This window comes from Quercus lobata, chromosome 4 (genome assembly GCF_001633185.2).
Source record: "Quercus lobata isolate SW786 chromosome 4, ValleyOak3.0 Primary Assembly, whole genome shotgun sequence".
Lineage (NCBI taxonomy): Eukaryota > Viridiplantae > Streptophyta > Magnoliopsida > Fagales > Fagaceae > Quercus > Quercus lobata.
In genome coordinates this window covers 385,191-403,996 of record NC_044907.1, presented here as the reverse complement: position 1 = coordinate 403,996, position 18,806 = coordinate 385,191, and the positions used below count along the sequence as shown (strand labels likewise).

Genomic DNA, 18,806 nt, shown 5'->3' with positions numbered 1-18,806 from the left:
TTTTAACTTATAACAATTCAAAGTATTATTTATTCTTTTTCTAGAATTTTCAACCTATGAAGATCAAAACCAACTAGAATAGGACTTAAAATAAGTCCACGAATAAACCTCCCCTATGTAGTGTAAAAATAGACAGACAAAGTTGACTCTTTGCTAGCCGACTCGCCAGCACAATTAAAGCCACATGCCATAAACCAAAAGATTAAAAAAAATCGAAGTGATGAACACGATATAGAAAATATTTGTACTATAAGAATTCAGAGAGGATTATTCATTCTTAGTATTTTCTCATACAATATATAATGGTTAATAATCAGGTGTATGAAGGTTCGTTTCTTCCCTTTCAGTAAGGTAGAAACCGGTTGTCTGCTCACGGTCATGGTCATTAGTTTTTAGGTGAAAAATCAAATCACACTACTTCAACTTCCCAAGTAGCTAGTATGACTGATTCCAATGAAATCACCAAAAACCCACGTTATCCAACTAAAACTAAACTACTCACTTATGCTACTATTCATTTTTTAATGCAACAAGTACGAAGGGTCAAATTAATGCCAAATTAAGGTTGATTGTTTTGGTTGTTTGCTGATAATGTACTCTTTATATTTGTCACTGTTCACCAATTATCTTACAGCAATTGCTCACTCCTGAATAGATGAAAAGCCATCTGAGAATGTCAAGTTTTCGTCTAAGTCAAAGCACATGCCGTGCCAAAAGTGACATAGTGGTTGAAAATCCAAAAAATAAGTCATCCAAAACAGTAAGATTTTGAAGCCTTTGTGATCTATGACTATGAGATGTATCAATTGCCTTCCTGCTGCCTGCATTCTGGTTTTCCTGACTGTTTTGACCATTGGCAAAGTTCAAATTGTACTCCTTTACTCAATTATATTCACCATGGCTGCACAAAGTTCATTATAAGACCACCATTTACCACTTAAGTATTATCTCCCTCTTTTCCCAATGGCTTCAGCACTCGCTCCTTTTCACTGCCATTTGCTTGTCCTTGTCCTCACCCTCCTGGTTCCTGCTATAGCTCAAGTTTATACTAGCATCAGTGTGGGTTCAGCTCTCTTTGCCACAGATGATAACTCCACATGGACTTCACCATCCGGTGATTTTTCATTTGGATTCCGTCGCTTTCCAGGTCAACAAGATCAGTTCCTTCTTGCTATCTGGTTTGCTAAGATACCAGATGGAACTATAGTTTGGTCTGCAAACAGAGATTACCCGGCAGAGAGAGAATCAAAAGTTGAGCTTAACACAGCTGGACAACTTGTACTCAAAGCTCCAGGTGGATGGGAGTTGTGGAGGTCCAGCAGCAATGAGAATCCTCGAGTATCAAATGGAGCTATGCTAGATACTGGGAATTTTGTTATAACAGGCACAAACTCAAGCATCTTATGGAATAGCTTCGATGAACCAACAAATACCATGTTACCAACCCAGGTATTGGGTCTTGGGAGCAACCTTTTCTCTAGCGTGTCCGAAGAAAACAATGGGGTGGGTAAATTTCAGCTCCGTTTCAATAACCCACAGCAATCAAATTCCTCATACGTTCTGATACTAAATCAAATAGATGTCTACACCCAAAATCCTTATGGAGCTTATTATGCTAAACAAGATGTTTCTGAGCTAATCTTGGACAAGTCGGGCTACCTTCAAGTCAAGAACTCACTGGGAGGCATATCCAACCTTTCATCAAAGGGAGAGGTCTTGAGGACAGACTCAGACTCCTACTACAGGGCAACACTTGACTTTGATGGTGTTTTCAGACTCTATACTCACCCAAAGAATTTTACTGGAAACCAAACCTGGTCTGCAACTTGGTATGTTCCTGAAAACATCTGCCTGGATATTTACGACACTTTTGGAAGTGGCCCTTGTGGTTATAATAGCATATGTTCACTGGTAGCCCATGGTATGCCAGAGTGCCAATGCGCCCCAGGCTTCTCTCTCTTGGATGTAAATAACAAGTATAGTGGCTGCAAACAAGATGATGTAAGCTACATGAATGAATGTAACGAGATGGGTACTGTGATTTCGGAAGATCAATTTGAATTCTTGGAGATGGAGTATGCTGATTGGCCTTTAGCTGACTATGAACTACTACAACCCACAACAGAATTTGAATGCAAGAATTCTTGTCTGCGCGATTGTTATTGTGCAGTCACCATTTTCCAGGATCCAAAGTTTAATAATGGCACAGGAAGATGTTGGAAGAAGAAATTACCGCTTTCTAATGGGAGGTTCAACAGCAGCGCCATTGATAGAAAAGCTCTATTCAAGAAATTTAAATTGAATAGCTCTTCACAGAATCCTACAAATCCAAATCCAGGCCAAGGAAGGCAGAATCAAGAGATATTGATCCTTGCAGTCCTCCTAGGTACTTCTGTATTTTTTAATTTCTTTTCTGTAGCTGCAATTTCTCTAGTTGTCTTCTGTTTGTGGCAAGGAAAACTGCCAAATTTCTACAGAACCTTACATACAAAAGATCTTGAAATGAATCTGCGTTCATTTACATACAAAGATCTTGAAGAAGCTACTAGTGGGTTCAAAGAAGAATTGGGCAGGGGTTCTTTTGGCACTGTTTATAAAGGGGTAATAGTATCAAGTTATAGCAACTATGTTGCTGTCAAGAAGCTAGACAAGATGATAAAGGAAGGTGAGAGGGAATTCAAAACTGAAGTAACCGTGATTGGCCAAACTCACCATAAGAATTTGGTACGGTTACTTGGCTATTGTGATGAAGGTGAACACCGAATTTTGGTGTACGAGTTTATGTACAATGGCTCATTGTCGAGTTTCCTTTTTGGAGTAATAAGACCAAGTTGGCAACAAAGAATGCAGATTGCATTAGGAATTGCTAGAGGACTAAGGTACTTACATGAAGAATGTAGCATGCAAATCATTCATTGCGACATAAAGCCTCAAAACATACTTTTGGATGATTTTTTTACAGCCAAAATTTCTGACTTTGGATTGGCAAAGCTTTTGATGAACCAACAAACCCGGACTCTCACTAGCATCAGGGGGACTAAAGGCTATGTTGCACCAGAATGGTTCAGAAACACACCAGTCACAGTAAAGGTGGATGTTTATAGTTTTGGTGTCATGTTGTTGGAGATCATTAGCTGCAGGAGATGTGTGGAAGTTGAGATGGAGAGGGCAGCGATACTTACAGAATGGGCATATGAATGCTATAGTAGAGGGAAAGTTGAAAGATTGGTGGAAGATGATGAAGAGGCTATTAGTGATATGAATTGGGTGAAGAAGCTAGTAATGGTGGCAATTTGGTGTGTACAGGATGTGCCATTATTGAGGCCTTCCATGAGAGAAGTCACTCATATGCTAGATGGCATTCTTGAGATTTCTGCACCCCCATGTCCTTTCCTCTACTGTTCAACATCCAAAGCTGAAAAGTCATCCATGGGATTTTCAAATAATAGTCGTATCTAAGTGATGTAGTGTCATAATAGGCCAAATAATTTCCAAATAAGCATTTTTGTGACTGCCATTGAAAGTGTAGTCATTTGGAAAGATTGTATTAATCAATAGATCTTGTCTTGAATTTAAGCTTAGTACTACCACTTACTAAGTGTGGTGAGTTTTGTAAATTACCATGTTTGTCTTGTAAATGTGCTTTGACCTTTAGTTGTAACTTTGGGGGTTGTTGGTGTCTATAGTCTATATATAGTGTGGAGATCTATGAATTTAAACTACTGTAAGCCTTTCATATTGATTCTATTGAATGGTATCAGTGTGTCTGAGGATGACTTCCCTTCATCCATCTCAATGTTGAGCATAGCTTCCATTTATCAATCTCCTTCTGCTCCAGAATTTTCTAATCCTGCACTTCCTGATCCAAGAATTATCTGAATAATACTCCACAGTTTCCATAATGCTGATTTTTACAATTGTAATAGCAGACAAGAAGCTATTTCTGTCAAATAATGACGAATAAGAATTGATTATTCTATTAATAATCAATTATATAGGAATTTGACAATCATTTTGGGTGAGCATCTGTTTGCCTGAAACATGATTGGAAGAATGCTTCATTTCTTTTTGGATGGATTCTGGGTTTCTTTTCATTTGCAACAAGGTCTTAACTCTTAAGTCAAGAAGAACAAATGACTGTGGAATTAGTGTAAAAAACACATTCATATCTCTACAACAAATTTTCATATCTTCACAAGAATAAAACATGATGTAGATCATACTTTACCAAGCATCTAAGGAAATCAATATTAGCAAATAATCCCAAAATGACAAATGAAGAGAGTTCGACACTCTAAACCAGTAAAAAGAATCAATTAATGAAGACTTATAAGCAGTTCAGAGTGAGCTGTAGCAAAATACATTGCATCTTGAGTTGCTCCCAGAAGGAAGCACAACAGTAATCAAGAAGGCAGCCTATCCAAATCTTGGGAAATCCTCAAATTCAGATCACCTTTTAACAGTTGATGTAATCTGCTTCTGTCCTGTGTAGCTTGTGGGCAATGCTCCCTAGAAAATTGACAAGCGGATACTGTAGTCTCAACCAAGAGCATCATCATCTGTATAAGAGGAAATGGAGACACTAAGAGCGACTGAGACACCTCCTTCCGCATGATATGAACGAAAGCATGCACTTCTCAATCAATAATGCTAAGAAAGTAATTTTGTTTCTTAGGCATGATTGCAGCAACCAGAGCTCAATGCCAGAGCACTAACAAAAATCATAATTATCAGCACAATCCTTGGCAGTTGGTCCTTTCCTTTATAATTTCAATTATTCAAGAATCTCTCCTTCCTCTAATTCCTCCTCTGCTGAGAAGACTCCCTGCTCTTCTGAGAAATTCCTTATTTCTTCCACAATTACTTCATCAGTAAATACACCTTCCAAATCAAGGAAGTCATCAGGATTGTTTTCTGCAATTAGATCTGAGTACGCATCTATTAAGCCCTGATCAAAATCGAACTCCCTAATTTCAGAAACTCCTGGTTCCTCGGCAGAGCCGAAAAGTGAACAGTTGCCTGTTTCCACTCTTGACAACAATGACCTCTCTGATGAGTTGTTTATCACTTTCTCAGACAGCTTGTTCCGATGAGGGAATCGACGCATTGGACTTGAATTCACATGTTTCATGAGATCAAAAACATGAGGATCTGAAGAGCTGTTGTCTTCTTCTATTTCCTCCTCCTTGAAAGGGACACCTTCTGGGATTGGGCTTGGGTTGCTTCCAAAATCCTTAAACTTTGTTTTGTGAGTAACAGGATTGGCTTCTTTAACGACTTCAAAATCAAAGTTGTGCGAAGGGAGAAAGACATATATTACAGGATACTCCAATATAACTAAATTGGATAGTTGTTGCCTTATTGGGGCCTTTACATCCAACTCACGGAAAGGTGACCTAGGACCCTGCAAAATATATATACACACACACATATATCAGATCTTGTCTAGATAAAAAATACCAGCTAGGCAAATGAAGATGAACAAGACAATTGTTAATCAGAATAAACAAGTCTTAGGTTGCCATGAGAAAGTGCAAGCCCAAGTACACAGGAAATATCTCCACCAAAAGATGAAAATAAATAACAAAAAGAGAAAACATATAATGAATATCAACTCCTAAAGGGCAGAACATCCACAACTTAACAATTCTCTTTCATTTTGAGTTGTATATTTTGACTTGGACTAGTACACAATCTTTGTGTATATCCCTTTTCCTTTTCAAATAAAATTCATACTTAACAAAAAAAGAAAATCCAAGTACTAACCACCACTCCCAAGAACCCACTTAGATGAGACTGGCACTATTTTAATCACCCTTTAACAATAAGTTCAAAAGGTTCAACAATACTTGGTGCCAAAAGAAACCCAATCCATTGACCACAATCTTATTCATAGTTCTACTTGACCCCAATACAGGGTGCTCAATTTTGAAGTCTAGTGCAAAAGAGAACACCACATATAAAACAGCAGCATGAAGCAGTACTTCAGCCTTTAGTCGGAGCAATTGTTGCACCATTAAGCCAACCTAGTCAAGAATCAACCAATGTACTACAATCATCTAATATATGCCAATTATAATCTGTCTGTCTTTTCTGTCTAGAAATACAGACAATTTAAGCCAATAGCAATAAGATTATCACACCCGCGAAGTGTATTATATATGGCACCCAAAAGCTCTCTAAAGATAGTAGCGAGGTAAAGCACCTAGCAGACATGATATCTATGCCTAAGAGATAGATCAAGCTGACAAAACAGACAAATTTTTGTATAGGTGGATACAACACATGTATCAGATTGAACTTATTACCTTGTTCTCCGGTCCAAATTAATTGGGCTAGGAGATGCAATGTGGTCCAAAGACCATAGGGAGGATATCATACATAATTACGCATGATGAATCATCCACAGGTGCAAACCTCCAAAAATGCTCAAAATATTTTTCGAAATATAACACTTAGTGTGCGTTTGGCAACACTTATTTTTGTCAACTTATTTTACTATTCAGCTTATTTTTGCTATTATTCATGACCCCACTACACTTTTTAGTATTATTTATGGATCTCATTGTACTATTTCAACTAATTTTTACTTTTATCTACAGTACATTCAACAAAATAAGCGGATCCTAAACAGACCCTTAGATTGTCAAAATGAAAAATGTTCAGTTCAAGTCTCTAAACAGTTACAAGAGCACCAACACAACCTCACATAAAAGCTGGCCTTCTCAGACAAACTCAATTTGAACACAGCCAAATTGCAACTTTAAGACCAAGGACCAATTGATGATTAGAGTTCCAAAATTTGACCACTTTGAGAACAAAACTGGCAAACCTTTCTCGGGACTGAAAATGCTCTTAGATAACCATGATGAAGTATTCAACAATACCACCAGCAAAGGATAAGAAAGAAACCTTAGGATATTTACGGATGAAAAACTTGAGACAGTCCAGCTGTTCGTCACAGAATTGTCTTAGTTGGTGATTCCAAGGGCCAGGTTTTAGATGATTCTCAATAACAGAGGAAAGGTTCATATTTTCATTTAATCTGAAAAACAAAATTGCATCAGTGTTTAAACAAAATACACAGTATTGATCTATGAAGTTACAAACCAATTGACTCATGCTAACAGAAGGATAAGAATTAACAAGAATAATTAGTTATCCACGGATAAGAGTGGGTAAGATAGCTTACCCATGGTCATGTAAAACAACATCTGTTGAGTGAAACTGCCACTCAATGGTCCACTCAATGGTTTTCTTCCTGAAACAATCATTAAGATGAACAGCAAAATCTGATTAAAAAAACACCCCCCAGCGCAACAGAGAATCTTAGTTCATTTCCAATACCATTATGCAAAGATTTACAAATATTCATCTTTGAAAAAATACCACCATAGTGAGAGAAAGAGGCCATGACTGAGTCATTAACCAAATTCTTATAGATAGCAAGAAACATATAAGCTGAACACATCAAATATGTCAACAGGAAAAAGAAAAAGGATACCACAATGAGGTATCCTATGGTAAATCACAAGCAAACTAAATAACCAATAATTTATAATTGAATCCACAACAATGAAGTCCAAGGAAACTAATAATAACCTATTGTTGTATCGAGTTTGATTTTTCTCCCTCTTTGACATTCCACTAGGGAGAAATAGGAGTTTTGTCTTCCGACTCGCAGCAGCTTTCCGGAGACTTTTTAGGTGATATGGTAATTTATAATGAGAATAACCGCACACTTTACTTCTCATTCTCTGAGCAGATTCGGAAACCCTCTTCACTTCCTCTAGCAAATTATAATCTACACACAGAATGTTCCAAACAGAAGAGTTTTGGTTTAGAGATGAAAGCAAAATAGCATAACTTAATCAAGCAAATTATAACATATACAAAAAGAGTGAGAGAGATAAGTTATCCTAATAAAATCTCACACCAAAAGAACAAAATTCCTCAAGAATATTAAATTCTACATGTACTTAAATCTTCACAGCCACATAAAGGTTATCATAATTTTGACTAAAAGAAACCAAAGAGAAATATTTATCAAGCAGATTATAATCCACTCATATGAGAAAAGATGTAAAAATTGTGATATAGGTAGCGAAATTTCAAAGAAAAATAGCAAATTTCCTCTTTAGCTGATTATAAATTCGCATAAAAAGGTAAAAACAAATTCAAAAAAGTAAAACAAGGTATCTAAATTGAAATTTCAAAGTAGAAACTTTCTCAAGCATACGATAATATACCAGAATAGAAAATGTGATTAAAATAACGATAGAGTAAATTTCATTGAGCAGGAGAAAAGAAGTCCATAATTGCAATAAAGGTAATGAAATTTCAAACAAAAATTGCAAATTCCTCTCGAGAAAATTACAATTCACATTAAAAAGAAAAAATCAAATTCAAAAAGTAAAAGTTGGTATCGAAATTGAAATTGAAATTTCAAGATAGAGACTTTCTGAAGCATATGATAACCCACCAGTATAGAACTCAAATAAGGAACCCTGAAAAGGGTAATGATAATGATAATGAGAGAGCTTGAAAACCAGGCAAAAGGGTCTCTGAATTCATGAGATAAAATCAAATTCACAAAAAGCAAAACAGGGAATTGAAATTGAAATCGAAATTTCAAGATAGAAAGTTTCTCAAGCATATGATAATCAACCAGTATAGAACTCTAATAAGGAACCCTGAAAAGGGTATCAATAATGAGAGCACTTCAAAACCAGGTAAAAGGGTGTCTGAATCCACAAGGTAAAATCAAATTCAAAAAAGTAGAACTTGGTATTGAAATTCAAAATAGAAACTTCCTCAAGCATATAATAATCTACCAGTACAGAACACTAATAAGGAACCGTGAAAAGGGTATTTGAATTCTCAGATAAAATCAAATTCAAAAAAAAAAAACTTAAAAATAGGAACTTTCTCAAGAATATGATAATCTCCCAGTATAGAACTCTAACAAGGAAGCATAAAAAGGATATTGTTAATGAGTGAGCTTCAAAATCAGCTAAAAGGGTCTCCGAATTCATGAGGTAAAATTAAATTCAAAAAAAGATAAAACAGAAAATTGAACTTGAATTAAATTTTCAAAACAGAAACTTTCTCAAGGATATGATAATCTAGCAGTATAGAACTCTAATAAGGAACCCTGAAAAGGATATTGATAATGTTAGCTTCAAAAACCAGCTGAAAGGTAAAATCAAATTCAAACAGTAAAAAGTAAAAAATAAGAACTTTCTCAAGAATATGATAATCTACAAGTATAGAACTCTAAATCAGCCAAAAGGGTCTCTAAATTCACGAGGTATAACCAATTTCAAAAAAGTAAAACAGGGTAATGAAATTGAAATAGAAATCAAAATTTCAAAACAGAAACTTTCTCAACCATATGATAATCTACCAGCATTGAAAACGAGTTGAGCTTCAAAACCAGCTAAAAGGGTGTCTGAATTCACGAGAAAAAAAAGTACCAGAGATAAGGAGATTATCATCGAACTGTGAGAGAGGGACGAACTGGGTCTGGTTCCTCTTGCCCGTACAACCAGTGCGTTGCTTGTGAGCCTTGACGCATGAGAGGCCACAAGAGCGTACAGAGCAACCTGGGCACTTGTACTTTGATGGGTTATGCTTGCACTCCTCGCAGAGAGGTTGATCCTTGGGTTTTGGAGCTGGGTCTTCTTGGTTCTCCATTGCGCGCAACGGACACAGAGGTCTGGGGTTTTTGAGAGGGAACTAGGGTTTATGGATTTATGAGAGACTCGAGAAAACTGTATAAACCATTAGCCAGTCGTTACTACAGAGAAAAGACTAACCAAAATAATAATAATTCCCATCCAAAAAAATATAAATTAATAATAAAAAATAAATTTTCAAAGTTTTTTTTTTTTTTTAAATTTATTTTAAGAGAAATAAGTTGCTAGTTAGGTGGAAGAGAGACTAAGTGTGGATTTGAATACCATTTATTTTGTTAAAAACTGAAAATAATAAAAGGAAATTATGTCTTATAAACAATGCAACAGGCGTTGGTAAAAAAAAAAAAAAAGGACAAAAACGTGTTTGCATAAAAACGCAGACACAATCCAAAGACTCTCTAAAAATAAGTCTAACATATAAATAGGCTTGCTTAAAATATTATTTTTATCCATAAAGTAAAACCTTCTTTTTAATGGATAGTTTCTATTTAAGATTCCAATTGGTTATTCATGTGGACAAAATTGAATTTTTTTTTTAAAGAATAAATGGAATTAAATTTTAAATCTCTTATTCGAGAATAATAAACCTTATTAGTTGAGATAACTAGAACGCATTTTTGTAAATAATCTACCTTATATATTTTTGTTAATTTTTATCTTTTGTGACGTAATAGAATGTTGATGACTTGATTTGGTGTTTTGTTTTATTCTCTGGAAAAAGGAAAACATTACATGATCTAGCTTGGACTAAATCATTTTCTTTATAAAAATGTTGAACACATGGTGTAGGAATAACATTACGCAAAGACCAAATTATCCCTCTATGACTCTCGATCAAATCACAAATCCCCAATTTAGTTGAGCTAGGGCTAAGAACACAAAAACCTCCCACTGTGAAAACCCCAAATTGACGACCCTATTATGCTTCTTTTTTTTCATATGCTAATAGATGTTTTTGCAGCCTATTAAAAATCATATATAGAAGTAGAAGTATGCAAAGACCAATGTGGTTTAAAAGACATAAATGGTTACAAATAAAATATTAGATCATTTAAAAAAAAGGTAATAAATTTTAAAAAGTTATAAAGATATTATTTACTTTTTAGGTACACGTTAGGCATGGATGGAACTCCAGCCTCCAGGACCAAACAGTTGGAGGAGAATAACTTGAGTTTAGTGTCTCCAATTCATTGGACTTATTACAATATTGACATGTGATAAAAAATTCATCACAGTAAGTTTAATGCACTAGAGTACTAAATACAAGCTAAGTCATATTAGGAATAGAAATAATTATTTGTGATGAGTTTCAAAGCGAGTTGGGAGGGTCGTACAAACGAAAGAAATTGAAGCCTATTCAAGTTGCGGTGGAAGGCAATTAGAGTATAGTGTTTAAGGTGGCCAAGGAAGAAGGAGCTTGAGGTTATTGCATTGGTCACCTAGTGTAGGGGATTCAAGAGGGAGCCCGGTTGTTCAATGAGATTTCTTTTCAACTTACTCACTGCAACTTAGCCAATTTTTTTTTTTTTTTATATCAACTTAGCCAATTTTTGTTGGCCTTTGCATTCTCTCTTCAATAATGAAATGAAATTGTATTAAGCTATAAAAAATACAAAATATAAAATAAGGTTAGAAGGAGAGGATGTAACACAACCATCCTATCAATTCTTATCGCTATCTATCTCCCCACGTTGTCATTATCACAATTTCACAATTTGACAAGTAGTCAACAGCACACTATGAAGTTCCGGAAACACAAAGCAATAAATATTAATTTAAAATTAAATACCCACCATAATAATAAGAATGTAACTATTTATTAATCTGTTCCTTTAATCATTCTGTAGTTGGTAGTTGAACATCATTACTAATTTAATTTCTTCTATAACTATCTATTTAAATAAAAATTTAATCATTCTCACTTGCAAGCATTACATAAATCATTAAAAAACTCAACTAGCAATTCTACGTAAAATCATTTTTTTTAGTCTTATTATATTAGTTATTATTACCATTCTTGATTAATAATCATCTCCTTCTAGTCATAATTAAGAAATTAAAATAGAATTGAAATAAGTAACACAATAATAAATTCAACCTTTATTTTTAAAAATAGAAAAAAAAAAAAATATTTAAACCTAACAAAAGCACTCACTGCCGGCCTTAATAAATAGTCCAATAATAATACTACTATATTTAGTCTACATTGCATCCAACGTGTCCACCAAAATTTTGGTAGGGTCCACCAAATCCACCAATAGAATTTTGCTACGTTTCACCAAGATCGAGCGAGTACCAACCTACCAAACTCTCGCGAGTACAAAAACATTTCACCTTTCCCCACAGAGGGAAAGTCTCGTTCATGTACAAGTTACTCCAATTACCACCGAAAGCACGGGCCCACATCCCATGCTATCAAACAGTCCAAAAAATAATAAAAAAATTAACAACCGTTCGATTGATGGTCCCCATACAATCCAACGGCTCTGATCTCTTTCTCTCCCAGTAATAAAAAAAATCTCGACCACAGTCAATCCTTCCTCTCTCTATATAAATATCTCCCCCTCTCTCTCGCTCTTTGTTATTAAACGCGTCTCGTATCTCTCTCTCTTTCTCTCTCTCTGTGTGAAATCAGAAAAAGCTGAGAGAGATTTGGTTTTTGAACTTTCTCTTTTATTTATTTACGGTATCAGATCTCAAAAACCACAAAGCTTCAATTGCTTTTGTACTTTCAGCATCGGATTCTGAATCACCTTCCACAGCAAGCTATTGTCAGAGACTCATATCGGATTCTACAAGGTACGATCTTCTATGGCTTTTCATTTTCATTGCATTTTTTCTATAGATTCACTCGGATTCTGTATTTGGAGATGTTGTTTGAATTCAATATGCTTTGGTTTGATTTATTTTATTTTATTTTATGTTTATTTGAATTGGTTTGAAATTCTATAGCTCAATTCGTTAGCTTTGTGGTAGAATTTTGAGCTCGATTGAATTTCTTTTGGACTCGTTCAGAGTCTGTTTGGTAGTTGAGAAATCGTTGGAAAATAAATGAGTTTATATTGAATCGGTTTTTTTGAGTCTTTTTTTAAAAGATTTTATTGTTGAAGTTTTCAATTTGTTAGATTCCTAGCTCGAATCTTTAACCGTTAACTTGTGCTGGAATTTGAGCTCTATTACATTTCTTTGATTCATTCGAGAGAATCTGTTTGGTTGCCGAGAAATGGTAGGAAAATGAATGATGTATTGGCCAGAATTTTAGGATGGAATCTGTTTCCTTCAATTTGCTTAAATTTCTAGCTCAAATTGTTAGCTTGTGCTGGATTTTGAACTCGTTTGTCTCGTACATTCTGGTTTGATTTGAGCTCGAGTTATTGGTTGATTTTGCTGTTTAGATTTCAGATGAAAATAGTATGTAAAGATTGAATTTTTAGGTTCTATGTGGAAAGATCAGGTCCTGGAATTTGATCCAGATCTTGAATTTCAGCATCTTAGGAATTATTGCATTATTCAGATCTACTCACTCGATGATTTTGGGTTTTAGATTGTGAATTTTGAATCTTTTAAGGATGATATAAAGATCTTTCTTGTACTTTTCTTTATTGCCGAATTCTTTAGATTAGATTGATGCTATTTATTTTACAGTGACTCGATGTGAGAATTTGTGTGCTTTGTATTGCCAACGCGGGGTATTAGTAATGTATTTGATTGCGTTTGCAGTGCCTTTTTTTGTCTTCATTGTGTGAATCATGTGGAGGTTCAAACCATTTATGCAAAAAGAACCTGTGGGGCTTGAAGGCCGTTCTCTTGATGTTGGAAATCTTAAAATTAATGTCCGAAATGCCATTGCGGAGGGAGGTTTCTCTTGTGTATACTTAGCTCGGGACCTTGTGAATGTGTCAAAGCAGTATGCTTTAAAGCACATTATATTTAATGATGAGGAATTAGAGGAATTGGTGATGAAGGAGATCTCAGTGTTGAAGTCACTTAAGGGACATCCTAATGTTGTCACACTCTATGCCCATACCATCTTGGATATGGGACGAACTAAAGAAGCATTCCTTGTGATGGAATTCTGTGAGAAATCTCTGGTTAATGTGCTGGAAAGCAGAGGATCCGGATTTTTTGATGAGAAACAGGTCCTCTCAATCTTCAGGGATGTCTGTAATGCTGTTTTTGCCATGCACTGCCAGTCCCCACCCATTGCCCACAGGTATAGATGCTAACAAGGTGACTGTAAGTCTGTAATCTTCTCCTTTTATATATTATCCCACCCCTCCCAAAAAAAAAAACCCTTGAAAGTATACTTCATAAAATTTTGAAACTAAGGCTTAGTTGTTGTTGTTGGAAATCATACATTTAAAAAATTTTAAGATTAACCTTTACCATTTTTGCATTATCTTAAAATAGTTAAAAAATGGTTGCTTGAAGGTATTGATGAGTAAAGTTTTTCCCAACCCCCATTTTTTCCTCTTGTGATTACATTGTGGCAAATTTTGGATTGATGTACTTGTAAGTCATGCTTGTACTGCAAGAAGAAAAGACATCCTTTGCCTTTAATTTATTTGAAGAGACGTATTAGTTTCCTTTTGTTTTTGCTTGCTAAGAAATATTTATGATTTATTGTTATTTCTTTATCTCATTTTCAGAGACTTGAAAGCTGAGAATCTTTTGCTGGGATCTGATGGAGTATGGAAGTTGTGCGATTTTGGCAGCACCTCTACCAATCATAAGCGTTTTGAGAAGCCTGAAGAAATGGGCATTGAAGAAGATAATATCAGGAAGCACACAACACCTGCTTATAGAGCACCCGAGGTTGAACATTGAACTTCACAGTTCACTCTTACGATGTTAAATTTTTTATTTTAATGCTAAAGTTATTTGATTTTTGTTTTCCTCCTTTACCTAGATGTGGGATCTCTTTCGGAGAGAACTTATAAATGAGAAGGTAGACATATGGGTAAGTCAAGCTGAACCTTGTAATTCAAAGTGAATTGCAGAAACAGTCAAATAATCTAATCAAATGTGCAATTAGGAACTGACGTTACTCTGTCAATCTGCAGGCGCTGGGTTGCCTCCTCTATCGGATTTGCTACTTCAAAAGTGCATTTGATGGAGAATCAAAGCTTCAAATTTTAAATGGGAATTATCGCATTCCAGAGTTACCCAAATATGGCTCCTCTGTTACAGACCTGATCAAAGAGATGCTTCAATCTTCACCAGATGACAGACCAGACATCACGCAGGCAAGCGCTTTGCTTGATTGGCCATTCATCTCCATGAATTTAGGTTAGTTTTAGATCATCTTGTCCTAGCAATCTTAGGTGAAGATTAAACATTCTACTAACTGATGCTGGGATTTTTTTACAATCTTGGCAGGTGTGGTTTCGTGTTAATGAGCAGTTACCTGCTAATCTTCAGAAGTCTTTACCTGATAGGCCACCTGAAATGAAATCCGCGGACATACATGAAGGTGAGGATGTCAAAGGTGTACTTGTTACAAAACTCATTCTTCTTTCTGTATGAATTATTAAATTTGACCTTCTAGCTTTTAGTGTTAAACCTGATTGAAATGAAGAAAACTTAACATTTCATAAATTCTTGACATGGATTTTGTTGGAGCAGATTTAATTTTGAATAACTGTAAATTGATATTAAGAAAGGCCACAAATATTTGAGATTTGCTTTTAATTGAAGTGAGGCTGATGTAACAGGTATTCCAAAGCCTGCATATAAGGCGCATCCAGTGCCTCGCAGAAGTCCGCCACCCCCACCTTCATCTGGAGAACAAACTAGGAACACATCACAACCTTCTTCTAGGGCAGGGGGAGGTGGGGGGCAGCTTGGTGCTTTCTGGTCCAGTCTACATGCAAAAGATTCAGTTGTTCCTGAGGACATGACAAGACCCAAATTTGATGAAGAACCTACTACCCATGGTACATCAAAAAATGATCAATTTAAGCCTGAAAATCTTCCTTTACCTAGGAATACTAGCCCTGCAAAAGAGGCAGACATACAAACTTATACTGTTCGAAAAAATGCACATGGTAAATCACAAAAGGCTGAGGATGGCTCTTCCAAGGATTTTGAGATGACATTTTCCCATAAGGGTACAGACCGTGGCACACATAGGCCAAAACCATCAAAAGTTGAGACTACAGCTACTTTTCAAGATGACACTTTTAACACTTTTGTTGCTGAATTTGATACTGAGAAGTTTAGCTCCACCGTTAGTAATAGTAATTCTGAAAAGGAGGAAGCATTAGAGGCTGAAGTAGCGAGGCTGAAGGGGCAGCTGAAGCAAACAAACTTGGAGAAGGTTGAAATAACTTCAAAATTTGAAAAGCTATCTGCCATTTGTCGATCTCAAAGACAGGAGATTCAAGAGCTCAAGCAAGCACTTGCTGCTAGAAATCCATCACCAAATAAAAATGTTACAAAAATTCAAAGCTCCCCTGCAACTCCTTTGGTATAATTTTCTTTGCTTTAAACTATCAGAATTTGATTATTTTTTTCTCCATCATATCTGTTATTGATAGAATTTTTTTTTTTTTTTTTTTTTCAGCAAAAGGACAAGATTGAAGGAACAATTTGGGAACCACAGCAAGAAAAATCCGACAGGAATAGTGTGAGCCCTGAGCCAAAGCAATGGCAAGCATTTGCTGAGGAACCTAAGCCACAGAAACCTCTTTCAAAAGAGAACCCTTCCAAATCTGTTAGGACAAGAAATGGTCACCAAACTAAGCAGGCTGCACAAGCAAACACTGGTTTTGATTCATGGGGTTTTGGAACAGAGAGTTTCTCAGCTGCCCCCAGTAATAGCCCTCAGATATCAAAACCCATCAGTGACGGAAATAATGCTCAGCGTTTTGGGGAGACAAAGATTACAGAGACCAAGCCAGGTTCTCAACCTGCTGGATGGGCAGGTTTTTAACTCAAGGTCATCTGGGAAGTTATAATGGAGGTATTCTGTGAGAACCCCAGTATATTTCTTGGCACCCTTGGTGAGAAAAATGAGAATAGTGAAAATTTAGTAACTTATTGGCTTTTGGGCTTGATTTGTGTTCTCTGGGTGCTTGTGTTTTATAGATGTTTTAATGCGGAAACATTTGTGATATTATTCTTGACTAAAGTACCAGACTACAGGTGTATACTTTAATGCATGTCTCAATTGTTGTTTAAAGTTCTGAGTTCTGACGATCTTGCATGCTTGCTTGATTTATATCTGCACAACTACTTTAATGGCACTGCATACTGGCGATAAATTTTTATAGTTTTATATTTAAAAAAAAAATTAAAAATTAACCCCTTGTGTCCTAGGGGCCCAGGGGACTGGATCTCATGGTCGTGGGCCTTTCGTACCTGTGGGGTGAAAGGATAATTAACCTGTTCAAACCTCTTAATTCATTAGATTATATAGCTCATAATCCAACTTAAACTTGGTAGTAATTTGATTGTTATGTTAAGAGGCTATGGAGTAGGGGATATGGTGTTTGTCCAACAAGAGGCTATGGAGACTCCAAGAATTTGATTAGTCATAAATTTGCTCGAATTGTTCTGTATCCTTGTTGATTATGGAGTTAGAGAGGTCAAACCTTGATGCGATGATAATTGTCTTCTGCGCAAGCAATGTGTAGTAAATTAGAGTTTGGGAATCTGCCTCTTCAAAAACTGGCTGTAAAGTTGTCTACAAACTTTGCAGAAGCAGGAGTATCATGTTCACGTTTGGTTCAACCTAATTGATTATGTAGCTAATTGGTCAGGTAACATGGTGCAGGCACACTAGTTATCAAATTCTGGTTGACATTTTTTCTCTTTATGTGTCTTAAGTAGTAATTTAATTTGGACCTTTTTTGTTGCACCTTAGTGAATAAGTAAATGTAGGCTCGTTTTGGCTATAAACAACCCTTAATGGAACAACCTGCATTTTGAGTTATCTTGTAACCCTTCTACAAACAGATACAAAAAGAGTCAAAACTACAATCTAAAAAATCAAAGCTTTGTTCATGTCATCCTGGTTCCGCATTGTAAAATCTATTGCCTCTGGGAATTTTGTCTGTATTCAAAAACCACCGGGGAAATACACTGTAGAACAATACACTCCAAACAGGCAAACGTCAGTAACATACCGACATCTCCAGAAGGATTAGGCGATAATCCTCAAGAACATAATTCATAAGACTAGGAAAAATCAATTGTGATTCATGTGGCAAAAAGATCTCATTTTATGAGCTACTGACAAAAAAAATCTTTACATACATAAACACACTCCAAAAATCTTGATCTTTTTTGAAGGATGGAGGGATCTTCATCATTCAGATATGAAAATATTTCTATTGCTAATTTTTAAGTGTTCTTAAAAGGCTTGATGAATATTTACAATTTTACATGATATTAAAGGATATTTAGTATATTTAGAAATCTGTTTATCAATATCTGTTGCTGACTTTTCTAATCACTTAGCCAACATATACATTAATCCTTGACGGTACCGTGAAACTTACCCGATGGTCACCAAATACAACCCAAGCTAAAGTTGCAGGGTACTCAAATTGCTTTAGAAAAGTGGATTAGAATAATGATTGCATGGGAAATTTTTTTGGGGGAAAAAAAAACAATAAGTGAGGGATTTGAAGTCAAGTTTTGTCTGTAAAGAAGTTTAGAAAGTGGACTAGGTTTCTAATGAGGGATTTATTTTCAAATAATGATAGAATGGAGGAAAAGAGCTCACATGACCGACACAATCTAACCTGTAAAGAATTCGTAGCAGACCTTAAATTTTGGGACTAAAAACTTTGTTGTATTTATTTATAAACATATCCACATCGAGAAATAACTTTACATATAGAAATGGTCTCATGCTTTGGTTAAGAAGATTCACCCCAATGATATATGGAATTCTTTAATCTTTACAGGATATCTGTAGAGTTGTTTTTCACATGCACGTGAGAAGGATAGGAAATAGGAAATAGGCCAGCTCACTTGTTAGCTAAACATACTTTTAGCATTGTTGATTTCTCAACTTAGATTGAAGAGACTCCTTATTTTCTTCAACAAGCTCTTATCTAGTTATCCAAGATGTAATCTCTGTTTCATAGTTAATAAAGT

At 35.5% G+C, this 18,806-nt stretch overlaps 3 protein-coding genes across 3 annotated transcripts; 2 read left to right on the top strand and 1 right to left on the bottom strand.

Annotated features, from left to right (window-relative positions):
- Positions 1-886: 886 nt before the first annotated feature.
- LOC115987607 (G-type lectin S-receptor-like serine/threonine-protein kinase LECRK3) lies at positions 887-3,483 on the top strand. The gene has a single exon (XM_031111194.1). It carries the CDS (start codon positions 964-966, stop codon positions 3,457-3,459), a length of 2,496 nt encoding a protein of 831 aa, XP_030967054.1. The 5' UTR covers positions 887-963; the 3' UTR covers positions 3,460-3,483.
- An 810-nt stretch (positions 3,484-4,293) lies between these two features.
- Positions 4,294-9,778, bottom strand: LOC115983502 (putative box C/D snoRNA protein SPCC613.07). The gene is made up of 5 exons (XM_031106209.1): positions 9,477-9,778; positions 7,603-7,804; positions 7,193-7,261; positions 6,913-7,045; positions 4,294-5,404 (listed from the first exon to the last, which is right to left on the bottom strand). Exons 1-5 carry the CDS (start codon positions 9,694-9,696, stop codon positions 4,775-4,777), a joined length of 1,254 nt encoding a protein of 417 aa, XP_030962069.1. The 5' UTR covers positions 9,697-9,778; the 3' UTR covers positions 4,294-4,774.
- Positions 9,779-12,291: 2,513 nt separating this feature from the next.
- Positions 12,292-16,861, top strand: LOC115986761 (probable serine/threonine-protein kinase DDB_G0280111). The gene is made up of 8 exons (XM_031110033.1): positions 12,292-12,497; positions 13,419-13,911; positions 14,348-14,513; positions 14,608-14,658; positions 14,762-14,944; positions 15,078-15,171; positions 15,413-16,167; positions 16,264-16,861. The coding sequence occupies exons 2-8, from the start codon at positions 13,448-13,450 to the stop codon at positions 16,630-16,632; spliced, it is 2,082 nt and encodes a 693-aa protein (XP_030965893.1). The 5' UTR covers positions 12,292-12,497; positions 13,419-13,447; the 3' UTR covers positions 16,633-16,861.
- Positions 16,862-18,806: the final 1,945 nt, after the last annotated feature.